Source organism: Balaenoptera borealis (genome assembly GCF_965194805.1).
Source record: "Balaenoptera borealis genome assembly, chromosome: 7".
Classification (NCBI taxonomy): domain Eukaryota; kingdom Metazoa; phylum Chordata; class Mammalia; order Artiodactyla; family Balaenopteridae; genus Balaenoptera; species Balaenoptera borealis.
The window spans coordinates 123434969-123461131 of NC_138864.1; the positions used below are offsets into that span (position 1 = coordinate 123434969).

Genomic DNA, 26163 nt, shown 5'->3' on the forward strand with positions numbered 1-26163 from the left:
GCTTTATATACTTTGAGATCATGCTGTTAGCTACATTATATCATACTTTTTTCACAGTATAGTGACTTTTTTTATTATTTATTTTATTTATTGGCTGCATTGGGTCTTCATTGTTGCAGGCGCGCTTTTCTCTAGTTGCGGCAAGCGGGCTCTTCGTTGCAGTGCGCAGGCTTCTCATTGCGGGGGCTTCTCTTGTTGTGGAGCAAGGGCTCTAGGCGCGCGGGCTTCAGTAGTTGTGGCACGTGGGCTCAGTAGTTGTGGCTTGTGGGCTTTAGAGAACAGGCTTAGTAGTTGTGGTGCACGGGCTTAGTTGCTCCACGGCATGTGGGATCTTCCCGGACCAGGGCTCGAACCCATGTCCCCTGCACTGGCAGGCGGATTCTTAACCACTGCACCACCAGGGAAGTCTCTATAGTGACCTTTTTATCCTACTAATAGTTTTTGCTTTAAAGCCTGTTTTGTCCAATGGTGTTACTACGCCAGCTTTCTTTTCGTTAGTGTTTGCTGTTGTGTCTTTTTTTTCCTCCCAATTCTTTACTTTACTCTATACTGTGTCCTTAAGTTTTAGATATCTCTTGTAAACAGCATGTGACAGAATGTCAAGTGTCTTTTTGCCCTTGTCTGGGAATTGAAGCTAAGGCCCAGAGCTGAGGACAAAAGGCATAAACTACCCCATGTTTTGATTTTGTGTGGCCAGAAGGCATGGGAACTGTCACTTACCTACAGAGCTTACTAGGAGGCACCACTTTAGAGCTGACACTATCCCCATGCCCGCCCCCCCACCCCTACATAAACAGGCTAGAGAGAACAGGTTTCTGGGCCGTCCCTCCCCTTCCACGATGCGAGAGAGTTCTTGGTCCCCTTTTGTGGAGCCCAGAAGTATGGCTCAGTGCCCTTTGCAGTCTCCCTCTTCCATTGCAGGGAAGAAGAGGAGGGTGCTTGATCCATGTCCCCTGTAGGTGTGGGCACACTGGAACGTGGAAACAGACAGTTTTTAACATAGAGATTTCTGAAGGCTTAAAAGCATCACCAGGAAGACACTAGGCTACTCCCACCCCATTCCAGTTCCCCTCAACCTCTGATGGTGCAGTATACGACCCAAGCAGCTTCCTTGCTTGCTTGTAAAGAGCATGGGGGTTGGGGGAGGGGCAGGGACTCTGCGGTGCCCACATCCCACAGGCCCACATGGCCACAGGCCACTTGATGGGTGCCTACCTCTGGGAAGAACTAGGGACAGACATTTCTAGTTACCCCTCTGGGAGTGAGTCTCAGTGTCAGAGTGGGGCAGAGTGAAGGTGAGCACTACCCCAAGGTAACCTCACATACTGCCTACCTGGAAACCACCAAAGCAGCAGAGGCCCACGGTCCCAGGTAGAACCCAGCGGCGGGAGGGTTCCAATCAACACAGACAACCACGTCCTCCTTCACCTCCTTTTTGAACGCTCCGTGCTTTGGCCAAAAGTGAGGCTTTGCAAAAGCCTAAGTTAGAGTGTGGGTGAAGGAAGCTTGGAAGACCAGAGAGAAAAATGAGGAAGGGTTTGAAAAGCAGACCACATGCCCTCTTCACCTCAAGCCACTAGTGCCGCAGACAGATCTAGCCTGAACTGGAGTGGAGGGGACCCCAGTTCTGACTGAGTTCAAACACAGTTCAGACTGAGGCTGAAATGAGACTCTGACAACAGAAAGTGATGAAACATTTTGGAATTTCAAAAAGATGTCATTATTGTACTGTATAACCGGTAAGAAAACAAGGGTTGACATAACACAATTATGGGGCAGTCACGGGAGAAAGGGAAACTATTTTATGTTTATGCCCCAATGAATTAATGTTTCTCATAAAACTTCATAGAGCTGGATTTTTGTTTAGTTTTATAATCTGACAATTTGTCTTTCAACTGGAAAGCTTATTTTCTTTATATTTATTGTGAATATAGATATATATGGATTTTTTCTATCATCTTATTTTGTGATCTTTATTTACTGTAACTTTGCTTCTTTCCCCCTTTCCCTACCTTCTGTTAGATTAATCAGGTTTTCTTTATTCACCTCTTCTCCCTCTGCTAGGAGCCATTCTACCTCTCTTCCTTCAGCAGCTGTGATGAACATAGTAAATATGTATGTTTGACTTACGAAGTCTAAATATAATTGCTGTCTCTTCCCTTCTCTTGAAATCACCAGGACTGTGGGATACTTTCATTGAAGTCATGTTCTATCCTTCTTACATGTTGTCTAGTATTGTAGTTCCATTTGTTTTGTATCCCCCAAACTTGTCTTTATTATTGTCTTACAAAGTCAGTGCATGTTGAGAGTTACCCATGTTTACTAAATTTGTTTTGCTCACCACTCTCCTTGTGTCCTTCTTGTTACTGAGTTCAAGTTTCCTCTTCTCAAAGGATAGTCCTCAGTAGTTTTTCAGTGAGGGTTTATAAATGGTACATCTCCAGTTTTTATTTTCTGGAACTGTCTTTATTTGGTTTTGCTCATGTGTGACAATTGATCAGGGTATAAAATCTAGGTTGACAGTTATTTTCCCTCACTGCTGTGTAGGTGTTCGTCCACTGTCTTCTGACCTCTATTTTTATCATAGAAGAGTCTACTGTCAATCTAGTAGTTCTTTCTTTGATGTCAATCTGTCTTTTTCTCTGGTTGCTTTTAGGATTTCTTCTTTGTTTTTGGTGTTCTAGTTTCACCACAATGTTTATACATGTGGATTTACATTTGTGTATCTTGGATTTGAGGATTTACATCTTTCATCAGTTCTTGAAGACTGTTATTCTTTCCAAAAATATTTATTTTCTTCTAATTTCCTGATTATCTCTTTCTAGATGAGAAAATCTGATTTGATAGATGTATGGTCGGTATTCCTAGTCTATGTTCTTAACATACCATATGTTTCCATCCATCATTTTATCTGTCTTTCATTCTGGGCACTTTCCTCATCTATCTTTCATTTAATGAATTCTTCCCAGCTGTGTCTAGGTCTGCTGTTTAACCTTAACCAGTCCATTGAGTTTTTTAATTTCAGTGGCTCTATTTTTTCTCATGCTTTCTTTTTAAAATGTTTCTTTTTTTTTTTTTAATTAATTTATTTATTTATTTTTGGCTGTGTTGTGTCTTCGTTTCTGTGCGAGGGCTTTCTCTAGTTGTGGCAAGCGGGGGCCACTCTTCATCGCAGTGCGCGGGCCTCTCACCATTGTGGCCTCTCCCGTTGGGAGCACAGGCTCCAGACACGCAGGCTCAGCAGTTGTGGCTCACAGGCCTAGTTGCTCCGCGGCATGTGGGATCTTCCCAGACCAGGGCTCGAACCCGTGTCCCCTGCATTGGCAGGCAGACTCTCAACCACTGCGCCACCAGGGAAGCCCTCTTTTTAATAGTGTCTTGATTTTTCTTAGGGTTTGGTGATTTCTATTTACCTTGCTTTTACCATGCTGCTTCTTCTACTTTTTTGCCCTTAGTTTTTAGAAATTATAAAAATATTCACATTATAGTCTGTTTTGAATTATTTTACCTGAATTCAAGTTCCTGGATATTTACTCCTGCTCTTTTGTTGTATTCTCAATAATAGTGGACTGGTTCCTTGTGGGTTTTGCAGTTTCTGATTGTGAGTTTATATTGAGCTGGGCTTGTGGTCTGGATTGTGGGATAGTTCCTCCTGTTTTTGTTTCCTTCAGTCAGAGACCTCAAGTGCTTTCATTGGCCTAGGTCCAATTTTTATGTCAATTTATCAGCCCCGAGGGTAATGTAAAATCTGAATCCCAATCTCCATAAGGTACTAGCTGTGGTTTTGGATTCTCAAGGAAGATATCACCCCATCCACTACCATCACCCAGAGCCCAGCCTGAGATAGATAAGCTTTTTATCATCTGTGGCAGGCATGGAGATATGCCACTCAGATCTCTGTTCAAGAGCTTATGATTCAGCTACAAGAAGTGCAGTTAACTGACCAGTTACACCTCTAGGAAATGCCTTGGCTTTCCAGCTGAGGCCATGCTTTTCTTGGACAGCCCCAGGCAATGAGTGAGCAGGTGGGGTCCTAGACCTGGTCATTTCTGCCCAACACAGGACTCCTCTAATGGGCAATATTTGCTCTAGAACCCTTTGTTCAGTTGGCTGAAACTTTGTCAGAGCTGCATAATGCTCTGTTCCTGCTGCCCAAAACTGCTTCTTCTCCTCTTTCCTTTCACGGATGTTGGATACGTGTCCTGGTCTGAGACTTTGCCTGCAAAACCCTGCTTCCTCCTCCTTTTACCTTTCATAGCATCATTCTCCTCTTGTACTTCAAACTATGTCTCAGCATCTGCTTCCTGAGGACCCAAGTAACACATCATCTTTTGGTGTTAGGATGCATTGTTTCTGAACCATGTATTTTCTGAAGATGAGGCCTTGAAGGGACTTTATCTGGAGGTGTTAGTTCCAACTTCTCACCTTCATGGACCCAAGGCCTATATATTTTTCTCCCCACCTCCACTCCAGGTAGGTGCAGCAGTTCCTCATAGGCTTCCAACATGACTGCTCTCTTCTGTCTTTGTTTCTGGCACAATAGGATTTCCCTTTATTCCTTTCTATATTAGCTCTATATTTAAAATTACGTTTATTATATGCCATCTGGAATTCCTAGGTATTTGTATCAGGAGTGTGTTCAGTATTTTGTATTTATTACTTTTTGACAAAGAATTTTCTTAAGACAGAAATTAAGTATATATACTTAATGTCTGAACTGTGCCTTTAATGTTTTTAGATAATCATATACAAACTGTACAATACTCAGGGTGAAAAGAAACGTGACAATTACGCAAATCAGGAACTTTGTTTTACAGCTGCTGTCAGGGAATAAAGCCTTCCTTGTGATTTGTAAGTCTCTTGCTTCTTTTTTTTTTTTTTTAATTGAAGTTTAGTTGATTTACAATATTGTGTTAGTTTCAGGTGACAGCAAAGTGATTCACATCTATTTTTTCAGATTTTTTCCATTATAGGTTATTACAAAATATTGAATATAGTTCCCTGTGCTATACAGTAAATCCGTGTTGCTTATTTATTTTATATATAGTAGCATGTATCTGTTAACCCCATACTCCTAATTTATCTCTCCCCTCCCTTTCCCCTTTGGTAACTGTTAGTTTGTTTTCTATGTCTGTGAGTCTGTTTCTGTTTTGTAACTAAATTCATTTGTATCATTTTTTAGATTCCACATATAAGTGATATCATATCATATTTGTCTTTGATTAGTATGATAATCTCTGGGTCCATCCACGTTGCTGCAAATGGCAATATTTCATTATTTTTCTATGGATCAGTAATATTCCATTGTATATGTACACCACATCTTTTTAAACCAATCATCTGTTGATGGGCATCTGGGTTGTTTCCACGTCTTGGTTATTGTAAATAGTGCTATAATGAACATTGGGGTGCATGTGTCTTTTTGATTTAGAGGTTTTGCATTTCCTGGATATATGCCCAGGAGTGGGATTGCTGGATCATATGGTGACTCTATTTTTAGTTTTTTAAGGAGCTTCCATACTGTTCTCCATAGTGGCTGCACTGGTTTACATTCCCACCAACAGTGTAGGAGGGTTCTCTTTTCTCCACACCCTCTCCAGCATTTATTATTTGTAGACTTTTTGATTAGGGCCATTCTGACTGGTGTGAGGTGGTAACTCATTGTAGTTTTGATTTGCATTTCTCTAATGATTAGCAATGTTGAGCATCTTTTCATGTGCTTGTTGGCCATCTGTATGTCTTCTTTGGAGAACTGTCTATTTAGGTCTTCTGCCCATTTTTTGACTGGGTTGTTTTTTTGACATTGAGCTGTATGAGTTGCTTGTATGTATATTTTGGAAATTACCCTCTTGGTCGCATCATCTTATTGCTTCATTTTTACACATACACCTTTATACACATTTCCAGGAACACATGATGTACAAAGTAAGAGAGAGTCCCATGAGATGACAGATGGAGTCTGAGCAAATGTCCATGGAAAAACACGGGAGGCATCAATTCCACCTGCAGAAACTGCGGAAGGCTGGATGAGGTTGAGCCATGAACTGAGGGGTAAGAAGGAGTGCACCAGGTGGACGGGGCAGTGGGGCAAAGGGAAGGAGGACATCGTCTGCAGCGGGAACAGCATGTGCAGAGATGAGGAACAGTACAGTGCTCTGGGAAGGGCAGGTGGTTCAGTTCATCTAGAGCATGAGATGCAAGGGGAGTTGCAGGAGATGAAGACAGGGAAGGAGCCACCTGACAAGGGGTCGGAAATGTCGTGCTAAAGTTTAGATTCTCAGTGCAGGTGATGGAGTTGCTGGAGGACTTTAAAACCGGGAATGAGAGGGATCAGATCTCCCAGTTAGAAAGGTCACCTTGGGCCTGTGTGAGGGATGGAGCAGTGCAGGATGGGGTGGGAGCCACAGACTTGAGGCCCAGAAGGACTTCTGGCAAGCCTTCACTGATGTGGAAGAAAGACTGATAAATGACAGAGAAAAAGAGAGACGGTGACAGGAACTTTAGAGGAGGAGGGGGCGTCTTCCCCAGGATGGAGACGCAAACGAGAGTAATAGTCACGCGTGGCCAGCACAATCTTCAAAGATCTTGAGGCTGTTGAAATGGTTAAGGTGCAGCTGACCCACCTTGTCTTCAGTCTGCCTGTAAACATGACAATGAGGTAGCACTACTACTTAACAATGGAGAGTCGGAAGGGATGGGGACCATCTTTGGAAGCATAGGAATGAGAACAAAGTTGGAAAAAGATGAAGGTAAAGATGTCAGGAGGAGGCAGGCAGAAGATGGATACATTTTGATGGGCAACAGAGGGTGGCCGATATGAAGGAATGACTGGGAATGATGAACCTCGAGTGTTCTCGTTTTGGCACGTTACTTCAGTGCCAGAACATACAGGAGCATCCCAGGGAGGATTTGGTCTGGCCTCGGAGAGGTGAGGAGGGTTGTCCTGAGATCTGGGAAGTGTGGTAAGTCAAATAATGCCCCCCCCACCTGCGAAAGCTGTCCACATCCTAATTCCCAGAACCCCTGTAGCCTTATAGTGTGGCAAAGGGGACTTTGCAGATGTGATTAAATTAGAATCTTTGGATGGAGAGATCATTCTAGATTATCTGGGCAGGCCCAATGAACTTGCAAGAGTCTTTATGACAGGGAGGCAAGAGGGTCAAAGTCAAAAAAAGATGTGATGATTGAAGCAGAGTTTGGAGTGATTCCCTTTGAAGATGAAGGAAGGGGCCACAAGCCAAGGAATGCAGGTGGCCTCAAGAAGTTGGAAAAGGCGAGGAAATGGATTCTCCTCTAGAGTCTCCAGAAGGAATGAAGCCCTGATGACACCTTGATTTTAGCTCTGTAAGACTCATTTTGGACTCCTGACCTCCAGAAATGTAAGATAAATCTGGTTGGTTTAAGCCATGAAGTTTGTGGTGATTTGTTACAGCAGCGATAGGAAGCTAATACCAGGGACCACTGTGCTTTGGCCTAAGTGGGATTCTTTTGAGCCGTGGCAGAGCAAGCGTTCCCAGGAAGTTTGGGAGTCGTGGTGGGGTCCCCGTTCCACAGTGCTTGTCTGGTCTCCCTCACTGATTGGGCACCCCCTGCTGGATGTCTGAGACGGACCTCAGCCTCCCCCTCCCCACTGCCTAAACCCTTTCCTCCCATGCCCTCTGTCTTGGAGAGCACCCGAGCCAGACCTTAGGAGTCATCCTTTCATGGGCCACGGATGGGGTTCTGGCATGACACGCAGGCAGCGTGTGGGCGTGAGAATGCATGTGAGGACGGGCGAGGGTGTGGTGGTGGAGGAGGAGCACCCCCAGCTGGGCAGACACCAGATGCGTCCCGGTTGACTTCCAAGCACTAGAGACATGTCCAGTGGGGGCGGGGGACCGGAAGCACAGAAGAGAGGCCAGGGCTGCTGAGAAGGAATGAGCCGCCATGGCCTGTTCCCGGCATCTCACGATGGGCCTGGATGAGAGCCGCTCCCCTTCCTTCTCCGCGTCCCACTCCCACGCCTTCCGTGGCAAATTCGAGTGGATTTTTTAATTTTACATTTTCATTTTCTTAAAAAGACAGTGATCAAAACAAAAGAGACTGAAAACAAAACCTGAGATAGAACGTTAACAAGTGTTAACTCTAGTTGGTGGGAATATGGGTGTCAGCTGGCCTGGTTCAAATGCCATTGGAGGGACTTCACTCCAAGACCAGGGTTACAGCCACTGCAGGCATCCCGGATCCTTTCTTGGCCTCTGCCCAGCCAAGAAAAGATGCAAAGAGAAAACATCCAGCTTCAGTTTTTCTTTGATACCCTGCAATTTTTTCTTCCTATCTTCATGTACATGATCTCATATTAAACTAAATGACAAAAACCATGACTATATTCTGAAGCGAGGTGACTGGATGTGGTTTTATTTTCCCTCCAGGTGTCGGTTTTATCTCCACAGAGTCAAACTTCTCTGGATTCTCCCACCCCAGCTCTCAGGGACAGTTGCCTCCCTGGGTCCAAGGCCCCCCTGAGCAGGAGGAGGGTGCAGAGAAAGCCGACCGCACCGCTGCCTCGGGGAATGCGTGTAGTGGCACCAGCGCCAAAGACGCGGGTCTAAGAACAGAACCCACCAAACCGCCTTGGTGCTGGTTAGGTTTTATTTTAACAGGATGTTTCCTCTTCATTTGTTTCTCAAAATATCAGTTATATCAATATTAGAAGTGTAAACTGGTACAAAATATACAGTACATAGAAACAATCTTAACTAGTCTATTGCCTAATAAAAGTACGCACAAGGGAGCTGAATGAACAGAAGCGATGGTCTCCCCCCTCGGGAAACAAGTTCCCCAGAGGACAAGGAACCAGCATCTGCTTCAACAAAACGGGAATGGATTCTCGTGTGGCAGGGACAGCATTGGGGTGGAATCAAGAAACCTTGGCCCATTTCTAATTCCACCTTCAAGATGTCAGCCAGGGAACGAGCAAGCCCTGCCCCTGGCCCAGCCCCTCAGCCCCGACCCCTCCCGGGGGAGAGCGCCCACTGGCCACCAAGGCCGCCACTTGGCTAAAGCTTGACGCCTGATGATTTTGCTCAGGCAGATGTGGGGCAAATCTTTTAAGAGGGCAAAATGAAAAGCTTTCCTCCCCCAAACTGATGCTCCAGAAGGACGAGCCAAGTCTGTCCTGAGCCTCTTCCCAACTGTCTGCACTCATCGTGCACACGGGGTGCGAGGCTGAGATGGGTCCCCTCTGAGTAGCTTATTGCCTCATCTCTCACAGGAAAGGATGCTCGTCCGGCGTGCTTCACTAGGGCACAGTAACCATCAAATGAGGTTCCGTGCGAAAGCGTCTGGACAGCGAGAAGACACACCACACCAAGAGAAAAGGAAACGAGCATCTGGCTGGAGCAGAGGGCAGGCCCTCCCCTGGAGGGGTCGGCAGGCGAGGCTCTGTTCCCGGCTCTGCTTCCGCTGCCCCTGCCTCACGTCTGCACGTCTAATGGTGCTTCCGGACAACTCTCCTTTACGAGGCCCAGGAGCCACGTACCGGAGCGGGGTGGGGGGAGCGGCACGGGGTCTGCGCAGGGCCGGCACTTGTGCAGAGCCTTTGCGCATGAGAGGCCGGTGCTGAGAGACGCCGGGCTGCCCCTGCTCAGGCCTCCTGCCCGCGAGGGGAGACTGGGCTTCCACGGCGCCCGGCTGGCCTTACTTCCCAGCCCGGCCCTGGGCAGAGCCGCGTCTCCGCTCCCCTGGGGCTGTGTGCAGAGACCGGCCCATCCCTAGCGGTCACTGAAGCCAGGGAGGTCCAGGTCCCTCCTCACCCGCGTCCCCAGCCAGCCAAGCTTCCGTCACACCCTCTGTCAGACTTGGTAAGGACACAGCCCACAACACACACACGCACTCCAGAAACCAAAGGTACACTATAAAGTTTAAACTGGTGCTACTACTATTTTCCGGCTTTTTCTTCAAGAATTAAAAAAAACAAAAAAGAGTTTCGTAATTAAATTACTTAAACTTCTATGCTGCTCAGTTTCACAATCAGAGAATTCTACTTTGTTTAGAGGTGGAAGCTGCACTGTCTGATAGTTTCTCCTGCTCCAGTGATCGGTTCAGCAACTGGGAATCTGGTTCTCCCCCAGGCTCCGTTCCGCCTCGAATCTTTTCGCACCACCCTGCTGTCTGGAGAAGCGCCTCTTTACACTTGGGCCTGCGGGGTCGCCCGCGGGGGCCTCACAGGTCCCCGCCGTCGGTGGGTCCCAGGACACTCAGGCCACAAGTCCAGTCGGTCACGAGGTCCGTGGAGGCCAAGGGTCCTTTGGAGGCGGGGCTCTTGAAGGGGTCGGGGGGCGCTGCGGGCAGCGGCGGCAGGGGCTGGCCGCGGGCCGGCTTGGCGCCCGCCGCGTGGTTGCGCTGGTGCTTGCGGAGGTGGTCCTTGCGGATGAAGCTCTTGCCGCACACGGTGCAGGTGAAGGGCCGCACGCCCGTGTGCGTGCGGTAGTGGTCGATGAGCTTGGAGCGCTCGGTGAAGCGCTTCTCGCACTCGGTGCAGGGGAAGGGCCGCTCGCCCGTGTGCAGCATGCGGTGCCGGATGAGGTGCGCCGGCCGCGTGAAGCAGCGGCCGCACTCGCCGCACCGCAGGCCGCTGCCGTCCCGCGCGCCGCCCGCCGCCCCCGGCGCCCCGTCGGGCGGCCCCCCGCAGCTGCGCTGGTGCGCGCTCAGGCTGACCTGCAGCTGGAAGCTCTTCCCGCACGCGGCGCACGTGAACGGCCGCCCCCCCGGGGGGGCCGCCGGGTGTTTCTTCAGGCCCGGCTTGTGGCCGAAGCCTTTGGTCCGGCCGGGGTACTTGCAGGGATCGCTGAAGGGTCTCGGGGCCTGGCCGGGGTCCAGCACGGCCTCTCCGTTGTCAGACGTGGAGTAGGGCAGACCCTCAGGCCCGGTCCTCGGGTTCAGGCCCGCAGGAGGCTTACACCTGAAATTCCAGCCCCACCGGACCCCCCCGAAGAGCCAGTCCCCTGGAGGGGTCTCGTCCTGGGTCACCGCGGGGCTGGGCTCACCCAGCTCGCGCTCGGGCCGGGCGGGCTCTCTCAGCCCCAGCACGGCGTCCTGGCTGGGGAAGGAGCTGCCCTGGCTCTCCCAGGCTCCTTCCTGGACAGGACTAGGGAAGAACCTTGTGGCTTGGCCTGGTCCGAACAGGGTCGCGTGGGCTTCTAGGTCAGTAGGATGCACTGGTGTGGCCACTACCTCCTCTTCCTGGACTTCGGTTTTTATCACAATCTTTACATCTGCTGAGAAAGACAGAAAGACCAGGTATCATTCTGTCCCCTCCCCGCTTAGAAAGGGAAGATCTTCCATCGGGACATTTGGCCCAACTATGGCCACTCTGAGCCCTAGTCTCGAAGCCTCCGGATCTAACCAGTTCAGCAGAGATGCCCCAGGTGGTCAGGTGGCTGCCTCAAACCGTGGGTGAGGACATCGTGTTCCAGACCTTCACCACAGGTAAAGCAACCAACCTATCTGCTCCCCTTGTTCTAGAACCTTCCCCACAGGAGAGCAACCATTGCATCTGCTCACCGCGTTCCATTTTCACTTTGGCTCTTAAGGCTAAACATGAAGTTATGCCAAGGAAGGAGCTCTGACCACTGGTGGCAATGCACCCGAGGGGCAGGAGCACAGAGCTGGGCTCAGGTGGATCCGAGAATGGAACGTGGCTCCCCACAGAGCAGCGGTGACCTCAGGCAAGCTCCTGTGTGAATACCATTTCACAGGGGTGCATGAAGTTTAAACCACACAGCACATGTGAAAGCACTTAGCATGCTGTTTTGCATGCAGCAAGCATTCAGTAAATGTAGCCAGCTAGCTAATGATAAAAATATTAGTGTAGTAGTAAAAATGTGTTTGATTTTATGTAAATGTACTTGAATTTCATGCCCTAGAGTTTTATATCAGGGATCTAGGCTTTTAGCACAGTTTTGCGGTGCCAAAATATGACAGAAATTATTACTTAAAGTAACAGATAACTGGTTTGCAAAACAGAAGTAGAAAACTAATACATAAATGTGGCAGTTCCTCCCAATTCGGTCCTGTGGACACCTGTCTTTGGTAGTGCTGTTATCTAAGAAGCGGTTCTAGTTGGGTTTGGGTTTTTCCAGGTCAGAGAGGAGCCAGGGTTGCTGAGTCTGGGCAAGAGGTACATCCTCTTAAGGGTTCAGCTTGTCAGGATTGACTGCTTAACACAAGAAAGGAACTGTGGGAAAATGGGCCGTCTCAAGAAAGACTGTTCAAGCCTAAGAATCTAGAAGGAGAAAAAGGACAGACTGTACAGAGTGTTCACATCACCGGCACCTAAATGCCTGCTGGCTGGACCATCAGGGGCCACGGCTGAGGCAGCCTCCGGGGCAGACGTGAGCCCTTCCAGTTCTCCCTCCGCACCCCGTACCTTCCGTGGAGGCGGCCGTGCTGAGCTTCAGCGACCCGTCCGAGCAGGCGGAGGAGGGGTGGTGGGGAGGGAGATCCGCCTGCCAGGAGGTGGGCGGGATAGTGGTTGAGAAGTTGGAGTGGACGCCTGCAGTGAAGAGAGAGCAGAGCCGGTGGGTTAGGGAAAGAAGCGGGCAGACCCCGTGGGAGAGGCGGAGCAGCTGCCCCGAGACCCCACCGGTGACTCTCCTGCCCGAGCACAACGACCCCCACCTCTCCTGAACCAGTTCGCTTCTGTCCCCTTCTCTGAGGCACCAGGAAGCTCAGACGTCACACTCTTGTCATACAGCCCCTCTTTAATAGGAGGCAGCTGGTGATTTAAATGTCCAGTGCTGGGGCAGGAAGACCAGGAGGGGGCTGGCAAGAGTGAGGCAGAGGAATACCAGGACAAGAGCATCATGGAACCCAGAGGGACCGGCAAGATGTCCTTCGGGGCAACCCCTGCCATAAGGTGGGAAATCTTCTAAACTAGTCAGGCCGGAGCCCACAGCCCCCCGCAATGCTTGCAGAAACTCCTTCTCCCAGGTCCTGCCCTCAGTCCCTGCATCTGGTTCGTGCCGTCTGCTCCCAGCCTCAGCCACTCACCAGAGGCAGCGTCGGTAGAGACGTCTCCTGCTCCGGAGTCCAGCTGGCTGAGGCCCCACGGCTCCTCCCCGATGTCTGGCTGTCCGGCTGCCCACGCCTCCACGCCTAGAGTCTGCTGCTCCTGGAGCTGGAGCTCACCTTCTTGCTTGATCTGCATTAAGAGGTCGGGGGCAGGAACGGGGGGCCCTGAGCCTGAGAAAAAGAGAGTGCGTGAGTGACAGCATCAGGGGCCCTGGGGGGGGACACACGTCCAGCCAAGGAAAGGCACACGGGGCCTTGCAAAGGTCAAACAGCAAAAGAGCCCGGTGGAAAGGGAAGGCAAGAGCTCAAACAGGGACTGTGGGGCCTTCCAGGCAAAGCATGTGGCCACATGGTATTGAGCACACGGGTCAGGCAGGGACAAGTGAGGAATACAAAACGCATTCTCAGGGCTGGATCTCTGGTCCCTGGGCAAGACTGTGCTGCCCTAGGGAGGTCCTGCTCTCACTTTAAACACAGAAATGCTAGATAAAATCTACCCCCGTCCCCAAAACCTTACCCCTACACATGTATTTATGTGAGCACGAAAGAAAGATTCCAGATATAAGAATCAAAGAAAAAACACAAAGTCAAATCAAGAGTTTGAGCAGGAGCCAAGGAGAGTTGTTGAAACAGGATGCAGGCCTTAGGGGCTGGGCTTGGATGTCCAAGTGAGGTGAGAGCAGAGCTGAGCTGCCCGCATCAGCCGGGAGCCGTGAGGCTCTGTCCCATCAGGTGGATGGGGGCTAAAACTCCGTCCACCTAGGGGCACAATAAGGAAGCTGCGTCTTGTCCAGGGCCGTGGATGGAAAAGCCACCCATAATAAATGAGATTCCCGTGTCCACACTAACTTCATACTAACCACGTGGTGCAGCTGAGAAAAGCTGAGAAATTCACAGAAAAATTGGCTGAGAACCACGGCAACCCAGGAGGCCCCCGAACAGAGGCAAGTGCAAACCTGCCTATAGGGGCACACCCACAAGGCAGGCCTTAAGGGGCCCCTACTAAAAGGCTAAACTTACAAACCAGAAGAGGAGCCAAATGCCATGAGAGCCATGGCAGAACTCACTCCCACAAACTACAGAAAAAGAATAGGCTGAAGGATACAGTAGCGTAAGTATGTTTAAAATATTCAAAGAAATAAAGGAAGGAACAGAATCTCTAAGGCAAGAACAGGAAATTATTTTTAAAAAGGCAGATGTGAAAGAGAACCAAATAGACATTCTAGAAATGACAAAAGCAGTCATGGAAATAAAAAATACAGTGGCTGGCTTAACAACAGAATGAACACAGTTGCAGAGAAAATTAGTGACTTAGAAGATGGATCTGGGGAAACCATCCAGAGTACAACACTGAGAGATAAAGAAATGAAAATATGAAAGAGAAGTTGAGACACGGAGGATTAAACGAGAAGTTGCAACATATGCTGGCAGAAATCCCAGAAGGAGGGAATGAGAAATGGATACATGGCAACAGGTAAAGAAATAATGGCTGAGAATTTTCCAAAATTGAAGGCATGGTGAGCCCATGGTTTGAAGGAAAACACCACTTCCTAAGTAGGAAATAAAGAAGAATATAAACCTAGACAATATTCATGTGGAATGGAACAGCAAAGACAAAGAGAAAATCTTAAAAGGCACCAGAGAGAAAAGAATGACATTCAGACTGAAAGCAGATTTCTGTCAGCAAGTACGATGTCAGAAGATAATATTTTCAAAATGCTGAGGGAAAATAGCTGTCAAAATGAGGCTAGTATAATTCTCATTGCACAAACTAGAGAACAGTATATGAAAAAATTTATAAAATGATCATTTATGAACAGGGATGCAAAGATTCTAAATGAAAGAAATACAAATCAAATCCAGTAATATGTTTTCAAAAAAGAAAAAGAGACAATACATTATGAACAAACTGGGTTTATCCTGAGAGCTCAAGGATAAGCTACCCCTGGACGATACAGTAACACAACTCACAAACAGATTAATGGAGAAAACAATAGTCATCTCAACAGACACAGAAGCAGCATTCAACTCTTCTATTTCTGGCATATGGCTGGCTAACTGTGCAGAGAAACTCCTCTCAATATGGACTATCTAAAAATGACGGGTAAAGTACAAAAACACAAACATTTTAAGCATGGATGACCTCTAAGAAAGCCTAAGTCAACCATGGTAAACTGTCGGGCATCTCCCACTCCCCTACTGCTGGGCTACAATGGACTGTGCACACCTGGGGCAGACAGATGTGAGAAGCCTAGTGCTTAAGCAGGGTGGAAGGTTGGGCTGGAGACCCCTCACCACCACCACACACATAAACCTGGGACCAAAGAGCAATGTTCCCAGTGCACTAAACATAAAACAAAGGTGAAAACCTGCCCTGTGAAAGGCAACTGCCCATTCTGGCCTTTGGTCTTAGCTGAGTGGGGAGAACAGTCTCCCCTGGGAGTTGACACACACACACACACACACACACACACACACACACACACACACACACACACACACACACACACACCCAGGCTGGTGCTCCAAACTAATTAAAAATAATAACAGTTTAAGGAGGAAAAAATCTAAATGAGTAATTCTCAAGGGAGGAGTGGGAAAAAAAAAAAAAAGAAATACAGAAAAGGCAGGGCTAAGGTCTCGCAGCACAATTTAAGACGGTGGCTAAGAATCCAAACACCCTAGCGGCCACGGTCAACGTCAATGATCTAGACCAGCGCTGTGCAACAGAGATCAAGGTGGGCCACGTATCTAATTTTAGGTTTGATAGTAGCTACCTTAGAAAAGTAAAAAGAAACAGGTGAAATAATTTTAGCAATTTTTTTTTAAACCCAATATATCCAAATATATCCAAACTATTCACTTAGACATATACGTATTTCATCCTTTTAAGTGCTCAATAGTCACATGTGGCTGGTGCCTACTGTTCTGGACATTTCACACGTAAGGACGAGCAGACTAAAAACAAGTAAGAAACTCAGCTATGTGCTGTTTATAGGAGACACACCTGAAACAGAAGGATGCAAAAGCAGTGTGAGACAATAAAAGATATACTAAGTCAAATAAACAATTAAAAACAAAAAGATGTGGTTATACCATATCAGATGAAATAGACTTAAAAAGAAAAATATCCACAGAAATAAAAAAGAATCACTGCACAATGGTAAATTGACCAGAAAGATAAAATAATACTATGATTTAAATCGAATAACATAGCTTCAAAATAATAAAGCAAAACTGACAGAACTCCAGGAGAAATGAACAAATCCACCTCCTCTGTGGGCAACTGACATACCATTTTCCATAACTGGTAAACCAAGCCAACCAAAGATTATAGGATCTGAACAACACTATTAACAAACTGACCAAATGGACATAAGCATAACTTAAAGACAAGGAAAACACAAGATTCTCAAGCCATACAAAACATTAAGAAAAAATGAATACTTTCTAGGCCATAAAACAAACTTCAATAAATTTTAAAAGATTAGTATTTTACACATCTATTTTCTAACTATAACACCATTAAGTTAGAAATCAATAACAGATATCCTCAAACTCCCCATATATACTAAAATTAAAAAAAAATATATATATATATGCTTTCTAAATAATCCAAGGCTCTAAGGACAAATCACAATGAAAATGGAAGCTATTTGGAACCCAATGCTAATGAAAAAATTATCAAAATGTGTGTCTGCATCTACATGGTACTTAGAGGAAAGTTTGTAGCCTCATATGTTTATATTAAAAAAGAGGAAACAGGTTGAAAATTAATAGGTCAAGCAGTCAATGCAAGATGTTAGAAAGTAACAACAATAAAATAAAAGCAATAAAAATAAAAAGAAAGGAAATACTATGAGAGTGTAAATTAATAAAAGAAGAAACAAGGAACACAGAGAAGCAAAAGTTGGTTCTTTGGAAAGGATATTAACCAATACATCTCTAGCAAGATTATCAAGAGAAAAGGAGAAAGCACCAATAACCAACATGAAGAATGAAAAAGGGACATAATTATAGATGTAGCTGAGATTAAAAAATAGAATATTATGAATGTTATTCCAAGAAATTTGAAACCTCTAGGGAAATGAACAAATTCCTTAGAAAAACTAGAACTTGCCAAAACTGAATAAAGAAGGTCCTATAACTATTAAAGAACTTAAATCAGTAGACAAAAATCTCCCCCACGAAGAAAAACATTCAAAGAATAGATAATTCCAATATTACACAAACTCTCTGAGCAAATAAAAACAGAGGGAATACATCATAACATATCTTTAATATCAAAACCAGCCACAGACAGTCTGAGAAAGGAAAAGTATAGGCCAGTCTCACTCATGAACAAAGATTCAAAAATCCTAAACAAAATAATTAGCATATTAAGTCCAGCGATGTATATAAAGGATCATGACTAAGTTAGGTTTTTTCCCCAAAATTGCAAGGTTGGTTCAACATGAGAAAATGACATAATTTACCATACCAGCAGGTTAAAGAAGAAAAATCATATAATCATCTCAATAGATACCAAAATAGCATTCCATAAAAATTCAACAGTGATTCCTGTTAGAAACATCTAGTCAACCAGACATGTACAAAACTCTTTTAACCTGATAAACAGCACTGATCAAAAAACTTTTAACAAATATTAGACTCAATGTGAAAAGTTAAAAAGTATCTTCTTTAACATCATTAACCAATAAGATGACCTGTTGTCATCACTTCTATTTAAGGATTTTCTGGGAGTTCTCAGCCAGCACAATAAAAGAAGAGAAAACCAAATCATAAAGATTTGAAACGAAACAAAAAATTCTTATTACTCATAGGGGATGTGATTATCTTTTCAGAAAACCCGAGACTCATCAGACAATTATTGCAAAAGTTATTAGTACTAATGAGAATTTTGGCAAGGTTCCTAGATAGATATATCGATAAATAAAAGACAACTGCATTTTTGTCTACTCTTAGGGTTTTAAGGGAGCCTGGCAATTACCATTTTTCTTCCCTGTCATGGATCTTAACAATTAGAGAAATAAAACAAAAGAGGAAGGCTGGTGAGGGTAAACTCTTTTTATTACTGATAAATGAGGATACATTTTATGCAAGGGGGGGTCCTCAGCACTGACCCTGGATCAGGAAGTCACCCTGGACCATGGTGAAGGAGACTTTCCCCAGCAGAGCAGCAGAGACTGTCTGTCCCTGGGGGCAGCCAGCTGCCCAAGGGAAGAAGGTTGGGCAAGGACTGTGCTTGTCCAATCCTTGCCCCCAAACTCCCCGATGAGGTGCATCCCTGGTGGCACCCCTGGTGGGGTACCTAACTGGATGGGAGAGAACGGGATGTTACATAACTGAGCCCCTGTCACAGGAGAAAAAGCACCAGGAAAGGGTGCTCCCTGCCCCCAAGACCCCAGCACACACAAGCAACAAACAGAAAAAGGCACCACTGACAACAGCGATGTAAAAAATGCAAAGGACGGAGGAATATAGCTAACAAAAAAATGTACAAGGCCTTGTTTGAAGAAAGTTATAAAACGTCACTGAGACGTTACAGATGAGATAAATGGAGTGACTTAACGATATTCACCCTTAATATAGTAGGGGGTCAATTCTCTCCAAAATGATTAATAGAATCAGTGCAATTCCAACCACAATCCCAACTGGATTTTTCATGGAATTTGATAAGGGAATTAGAGAGTTTACCTGAAAGAGCAAAGGAAAAGAAGATCCAGAGTGCCAGTGAGAAAGTAGTAGGGTCCCAGCCTCCCATGGCCATAAAAGTCTGTTCCAGATGGATTAAGAACTTGAACGTGAAAGGCAACAGTTTAGAAAAAATATAAGATGATGTACTACGACCTTGAGGTAGGGGAAAATTTCTTAATTAAGACATAAAAAGGACAAACCATAAAGGTAAAAAATTAGTCCAAGTAAGTTAAAATTAAAAGCATCTGTTCTTTAAAGCATACCATAAGTGGAGAAGATTTACACATACTCACAAAAAAAAATTGATATTCAGAATAGAAGAGAACTCTTACAAATCAATATGTAAAGGGAAAACAAAAGAAAGATGGACAGAAGGCATAAACAGGCATTTTATAGGAGAGGAAAGACAAGTGGCCCATAAACATAGGCTCTAACATTCAATCTCATTAATTAGGAAAATGCACATTTTAAACTATAAATTTTAAACCATTTCACTCCCACCAGATGGGCAGAAATTAAAATGTGAGGCATTTCCAGGGCTGGTGAGGACGGGGTACAGCGGGCACCCTGGCGCTGCTGGTGGGTGCTGACTGGCACCACCACTTCAGAGCACGCTGAGACGTTACCGGGAAAAGCTGAGCATGCACCTTCCTATGACCCAGCAGTTTCACACCCGGGCTCCTGCGTTCTGGGCCTGCAGCTGGAGGACGGAGGAGTGGGGAAGCCTGTGGAAGGAGCAGGTTCTGACGGGCAGATGAGGAGCTCGCGGAGGCACGTGCTCCAAACGGGCCGTCCGGCAGCTGTCCACGTGCAGACAGACCAGGCGGCGGGCGTGCAGGATTCGGGGCAGAGGTCCCGGTGGGAGTACCCACCGGGAGGACGGAGTGTGGGCGCAGAGAGAGGAGGCGGAGGGCTGAGGGCACCCCAATGCTTAAAGATCAGAAAGGGCGGCAGGAAATAGCAAAGGAAAGGTGGGAGGAAAACCAGGAGAGGCTATATTGAGGAGCAACGACACCAGTGACACCAGCGCCCTCCAGGCAGGGAAAGAGGGTGAGGAAAGGGGAGGAAGCAGGTCTCCGCTGGGCAGGAATGGGTGGACAGCTGGGGAGGAGCCTGAGGACTGGCGGGCTTGCCGAGCACCCACTTCCCCAAGCACAGCTGGGAGGATTTAGGGGTTGAAGAGAAGTGGGAGAGGAGGTCTGACGAGCGGCTGTACGAAGCCCAGAGCGGGGGAGGGTGAGCCGGGGGTCCCGGCTTCTTGGACCGAGGTGGGCGGGGATGAAGGCCACCCAGGGTTCCCGCTGACGGGCTCCAGGCCGAGAGGGGAGCTGTGAGTGCCGGAGGGGAGGGCTGGGCAGGGACTCGCCAGAAGCCACCTCATTTCCAGGCCCCTATTCACTCTCATTATCGTGTATATTTATTACATCCAGGGAGGCCTCCACATGGATAGAATAAATACAATAAAACAAACCTACGGGGAACCTCCCACCCAAGGTAAGCAGCTGGCAGCCCCACGTGTCATAACTATCTTTTCCATCCAGACAGCACTCTGCTCTAGTCAATTTCTAGCTTTCAGCACTGTCCCTGTTGACCTGAACTGGTGACTGATTTCTGAACACGGCCTGCCCCGGGTAGAGGGAAAATCTAACTGCGATGACACAGCAAACACGGAAGACACATTTTGTGAATCACAAATTAAACATATGACTTTTTAGTAACCTCGGTGTTCAGACGGAAGGGAAGCCCCAAGGCAGGGGGTGCAGACAAGGAGTCTTGGGAGGAGGTGGGCTTGAGCCTGCAGGGGCGGGGTCTCCCTGGTAAGTGACAGACCGTCGCTGACCCCCAGCCCAGCAAGGTCTTCCCGTTAGCCATTTGGCTTTTCTCATGTGTCTACCTGTCCTTTCCTTAACTTTCAAAGGTGCTGACTGGCCCAGGAAAACCTGAGACCGTAGTATCGGGTATCCAGATTCACCTTAAATAAATCAGTGACTCTAACCGTGTTGAAACGTGGCTAATGGGTTAATGTTCTGCGATTACTAATGGTTTTAAGTGAAACTTGGTTCTCGGGTGGAGGCAAGGCTGACTCTTTGTAGAGCTGTGAATGAATTAAATTTTGTCTTTATTATCTTCTACCTTCCTGTCTGTGTCCCCCTCCTTCTTCCCCTGATGCTGAGCCACTGGCACCATCTCTTTCCTAAAAGACTAGGTTTGCTGCCTGTTTCCACGCTGGGAAGTATTCCTGGAGTGTTAGCTGAACAGGCTATAGGTCATAATTCAACTATAAGAAAACTCAGGTTTAAAACATTGATGTTTTTCCTTGGCTCTCCCTGGAAAGAAGGTCACACCCTCCCTGGCCCTTTACTTTTGTTTCCATCTGATTGCCTGCTATGTCCCTAGCCTTCCCCCAACCCCTCACCTGGACTCGGGTCCACAGGAACATCTGGAACCTTGGGGCCAGCGCGACGCCAGCTGCACGCCTCCTTCCCCTGTTCAATCTGGGAGAGGACCTCAGGCTTGGAGATGGCATAGTCTGGGGAAAGACAGAAGGGTTAGCTTTTGCCATGTTCCGTTCAGAGCTGGGGACAGGCAGCCTGGGAAACCAAGATGGCCTAGAAACTACACTTCTTGATCGGTAAAGGGCAGTGGTTCCCGACCATAGGCAGTTTTGCCTCCTAGGGGACATCTGTCAAAGTCTGAGACATTTTTGGTTGTCACGACTGGGGGCTGGGTGAGAGGTGCCACTGGCATCTGCTGGGAAGAGGCCAGGGACACTGCCGAACATCCTACGAGGCACAGGATGGCCCCCAAAACAAAGCCTCATCTGGCCCAAGATGCAGTGCTGAGCTGAAGACACTCTGGTATAGGGTCTCGAGGTTAAGAAGCCGTACGTTCCTACAAACTGAAATAGAAGCTCACACCCGCACCTGCTCCCAGCCTCATAACCATGCCTTTTTGCCTTCAGACCTGGGGTCACACAGATACCATCCCAAGAGGTAATAAGCCCAGAAGAAACAGTCCAGGCCTTCTTGGGGGTACTGCATGAAGGGAGCGACAGCAGGCCCAGGGTCTGGGGAAGCATCCAGGTGTGAAGGCAGCGCTGGCTGGGAGAAGCATGGTCTGCCCACATTCTCCGCCGACCCAGAGGAGCGACTCGGTCAAGGCCTCACATCTCAGCAAGAGAAGGTGAGAGAAAAAGTCCTTCTCAAACCTGGGTTCATCATACTGGATCTGAGAGCGGTAGGGGCCTTCTCCACTCCAGGTCTCAGCAGGAGAACAGAAGCGGCTGTGCTGTGAGCCTGGTTAGGAGGGGGGCCACCATGCCTCCCGGTCTGGCACCCCGCGAACTTCACCAAGTAGAAGGCAGCTTTTGACTCCGTCACCCAGGGCTCATCCTTAGGAAGGGGAGGCGATAACCTTGCCCGGTCAAGGTTCCCAGTGATTTACGTATCCTCGGGACAAAAGCCACCAGAAGGAAGAGAGAAGCTGAGGTCTCCCCAAATCACACGTAACCAAGGAACGAGTCTCACGCCTTACCCAGGGAGACCAGCGTCTCGTAGTTGCCCCGCATCACGTGCTTGTACAGCTCCTTCTGCCACTCATCCAGCTTGCCCCACTCCTGCTCAGAGAAATACACGGCCACATCATCGAAGGTCACGGGCACCCGGAACCACAGCGTCACGCACGCTCACCCGCACGCTGACGGGCACGGGCTGTCCCACCCCCCCGCGCCCAGGGCTTACCTTGGGGGCCTCGCCCTTGCTGCCAGGGGGCAGCCGCAGGACCCAGAAGTTCCTGTTCCTCAGAAGGTTCTCCACGTTCTCCAGCCGCCTCTGCAGCAGCCCGTACTCCTGCAGCAGGGTCCCCAGCACGGCCCACTTGCCCTCCAGCTGGTTCCCCAGCTCCACGGCCGTCTTCTCGCAGTCGGCCAGCTTCTTCTCGGCCATCCCGGTTCGACCTTCTAGGGAAAGCAAGCGGGCAGCCTGCGATTCGATCTTCCTCTCCATGGCCTGAATTGTAGCTGCCATTGTCCACGGAGAAATCTTTCAGAAACAGAGAGGAGACCAGCATCAATCATCCCGCCCGCCGTGTTCCTTGAGCCCCTCTCTCCGAGGCATCAGGGAGCTGAGCGGGGAGCGCACGTGTGGGAAGTGGGGGTGTCCTGTGCCACACGCCAGATCTCGGCCTGGCGGTCAGCTCCTCTGGGCGGGTGCCCTCCCTCCAGGCCTCTGCAGCACTCCTTGCAGACCCCCATCAGGGCACTCGCCGCCCTATACAGTAACCTCCCGCATCCGCCTCTGCGAGCTCTCTGAAGGCACTGCTGCATCTTTTCACAGCACAGTGAGGGGAGCGTGCTAGGCGCTCGGTGCAATTTTGCTAAATCAACGGTGACTTCGCACTGCTGGGGTGTTTTAATGGAGAAATAGTAAACTGCAGATTTACTAGAGCCCCGCCAGCACCTCCCATCATAATTGCACAGGATCTGTCTACTGATGATGACCTAGCAAAAAAAACAGCTGGTTCACTGAAACGACACAAACACAAGCGCTGCTCAACCGCTTTATTAAAAAGCAACTCGTGTCTCTTTAATAAACATGCAAATCTGATGACTAATTCCTTTCCACCCCAGGACAATCTAATTTTGTCCAATTACCAGCCCCCTCAAACTAAAAATCACCATTACTGCAAATCTCCCCCAGCCAAGAGTTAGACTTTTTGACAAAACACGAGCCCCTGCCCTTGTGAGACTGACTTTTTCTCTCACTGTTCCCACCCTTCCCAAGGGGCGAATTATGATCTCAGACATTTTTGTCGCTGCCCCAGGATCAGTGACACACCTTACAGACTGGTGAGGAAGGTAAGACATATGCCGTAAGGTTAGACTTTTATATGTGCTGCAACCATCATAAACCGTCATTCCCCTGACTTGCCTGTCGCTGGACAGTTCACATCGTGGCTTAGATGACCGGCAGCTGGGGACACTGAGGCAAGGGCACATTTTGCTTTGGGTGGGGCTCGACCACTAGACCCCCCCCCAACCCACATCTGAAGGTAGGACCCATGGGTCAGAGAGGAAGTCCTGATATTTATACCTTCTGGCAGCAGCTGAGGATCAATGGTACCTTACGGCATTCTGAAAATTATTCCTAAACAAATGTTTGGTGACTATTTGCAAAATTCAAAAGTGACTGGTAGGAACCAGTGCGGATTCATTTAGAGAAAGTCACTGAGAACTAGAACATGGGTGGATGCCTCAGAAAATAGTGACAGGAGAGTTTGAGCAGAGGCTGAAAAAACTGTCAAGGATGGAGCATCAGGGATTTTGTGGTTGTTGGGAAGGCAGCTGGATCAGATGACCTCTGACCTGAAGAAGGTAGGGCTTTAGCTGGGCCTCAAAGGATGCGGAGGAGCTGGATTGGCACAGAAACAACTGGATGTGGGACTCTTGCTCAAGAGGTAGGTGGTTCTGCTCTGAGGCTGCAAAGACTGCACTGGGCTGGCACCTTGGGCTGGCGCAGCCCTGCCCCTGGGCGCGAGGCCACATTTCTTCCCTTCCCCTCACTCCTCCCTCTTGATCAATCCCTGACATACGACCCCAGCCTCTAAACGTTTGCTTCAGGAGTGTCCTTTCACTTTATCGCCCAGCTCCCCATCCCCAGAAATCCCACTCGGCCTCCAAGAGCATCTGACGGCCATTATTATAATCTTTGTGTTGCAGGAAAAGGGCATCTGCATAAACTCCGACCTTATAAATAAGGCACACGCAGTTTTCTTACATTTTAACGGGGCCAGGGAGCCTCACGTGAGGCCTTCACACTACTTGGTGAGAGGTGGCGACTGTTTCTACTCAAGCCCAGCTCCTCACTGAATGTTGGTTGGACAAGATGGGGCTGGCCTCAGACTCCTGCCAGGGAAGCGTAAACTCTTCGCTTGAGAACAGCGGATGGGAAGAGAACTCCAAATCCTTCAATGGCTCCCCACCCATATGATGAAGTCCAGGCAGGCATTCAAACCCCTTCCAACTCTCCCTGCAGCCTCCTCTCCCCGTGCCTCCCTACCAAAACCATCTTTTCCAGGCAAACGACTTCTGTCTCCTCCTTGACCATGCCCGGCACTGCCGGCCAGTCTGTGTCCAAGCCTCCTCCCTACCTGAAAAGCTCCACGGGTCCAGCTCAGCCCGGTGAAATCCTAGCCTTCCCAAAAAGCCCAGCTCAAATCACAGCAGCACGGTCCAGGAAGGTGCACGCACCTCTTTCTGCTTTGCTTTACCATCACCAGTGTACCTGTCTGCTTCCCCCAAAGCGCCAGTGTGTCCCAGCACACAGAGCGACCCTGTCTTTCCACACCTTTTCTAGCCGTGCGATCCTGGGCAAGTTAACTTCTCTAGGCCTCGGGTTTTTCTCTTTTATGACAGAGAATCAGAGCCTACCCCCTAGGTTTGCTGTGAGGACAAAATCACGCCTAACAGGGCTGGTGCCGTGCCTGCGTCCCTCTAGGAACCGGAGCAGCTGTCTTCCGCCCCGACCCCGAGCGAACCGGGCACGCAGAGGGGCCTCGGTGCCAGCGGAATCGCCGCCGCTCGGGACGCCTCCCAGGTGCCACCAGGCCGCTGGGGGGAGCTGGGGGGAAGGGAACGCAAGGCTGAGCGGTGGGCAGAGAAAGGAGACGCGGGGTGGGGGGCGCGGAGACGAGGGGGCCAGCGGATGGGGCGGGGGCAGGAAGCCCCGGAGGGCAGCAGGAACTCGGCGTGGGGCGGCCTCTGGTGCGCGGACGGCCGGTCCCGCCCTGCTCAGGCTCGGACCGGAACGGGGGGCCTGGCCGGCGGGTGCCTAGGCCCCGGCGGACCCCGCGTCCCGCTCGCCGGAGCCCCAGGCCCGGCGGCCCGGCCCGGCCCCCGGAGTCCCTCCCTAGGGCCTGCGGCGCCGTGTGCTGGGCCCGGGCCGCCCGGGCCCCGAGTCCGCACGTCCGTGCGCGCGGGGCCGCCCTTACCGGAGCCGCGGCCGCCTCGGCCATGGCCCTGCGCTGTCCGGCTCGGCCCGGAGGAAGTCGCCGCCGCCGCCGCCGCCGCGCGGCCCCACGCGAGCCGGCCCCCGGCCTCTCCGCAGGCGGCGCCCGCCCGGCCCTGCCGTCCCCGCCCGCGTCGCCGCGCTCCTCGCTGGCCGGCCCGCGCCGCTCCGCCCGCAGACGCGCCGCCGCCGTCAGCGCCCGGCCGGTCCACACTGCATCCTGGGAGCCGGCGCAGGCCCGTGAGGCTTCCTGGAGGCAGCGCGGCCGCACAGCCCCACCTGCAGCCCGGAGAGGCGAACGGCAGGCGCGGCGCCCGCCCCGCCCCGCCCAGCCCCGCCCGGCGGCCCTTTGCCGCTGTGCCACCCGCCTGCCCGCCGAGCCCCGGACACTGCCCGGCCTGCCGGCCTC

General features: G+C 49.3%; 1 protein-coding gene across 6 annotated transcripts; it reads right to left on the minus strand.

The window, feature by feature from the left end:
* Nucleotides 1-8617: 8617 nt before the first annotated feature.
* On the minus strand, nucleotides 8618-25975 carry ZNF746 (zinc finger protein 746). 6 transcript variants are annotated; one of them, XM_082399429.1, is made up of 9 exons: nucleotides 25738-25974; nucleotides 25178-25367; nucleotides 23586-23729; nucleotides 22491-22790; nucleotides 22285-22366; nucleotides 21167-21280; nucleotides 13033-13224; nucleotides 12410-12535; nucleotides 8618-11258 (listed from the first exon to the last, which is right to left on the minus strand). In XM_082399429.1, the coding sequence occupies exons 4-9, from the start codon at nucleotides 22773-22775 to the stop codon at nucleotides 10204-10206; spliced, it is 1854 nt and encodes a 617-aa protein (XP_082255555.1). In that variant the 5' UTR covers nucleotides 22776-22790; nucleotides 23586-23729; nucleotides 25178-25367; nucleotides 25738-25974; the 3' UTR covers nucleotides 8618-10203. The 6 variants fall into 6 exon arrangements, with proteins under 6 accessions (XP_082255555.1, XP_082255557.1, XP_082255558.1 ...); XM_082399431.1 differs by lacking the exon at nucleotides 25178-25367; XM_082399432.1 differs by lacking the exon at nucleotides 23586-23729.
* Between the last annotated feature and the right edge of the window lie 188 nt (nucleotides 25976-26163).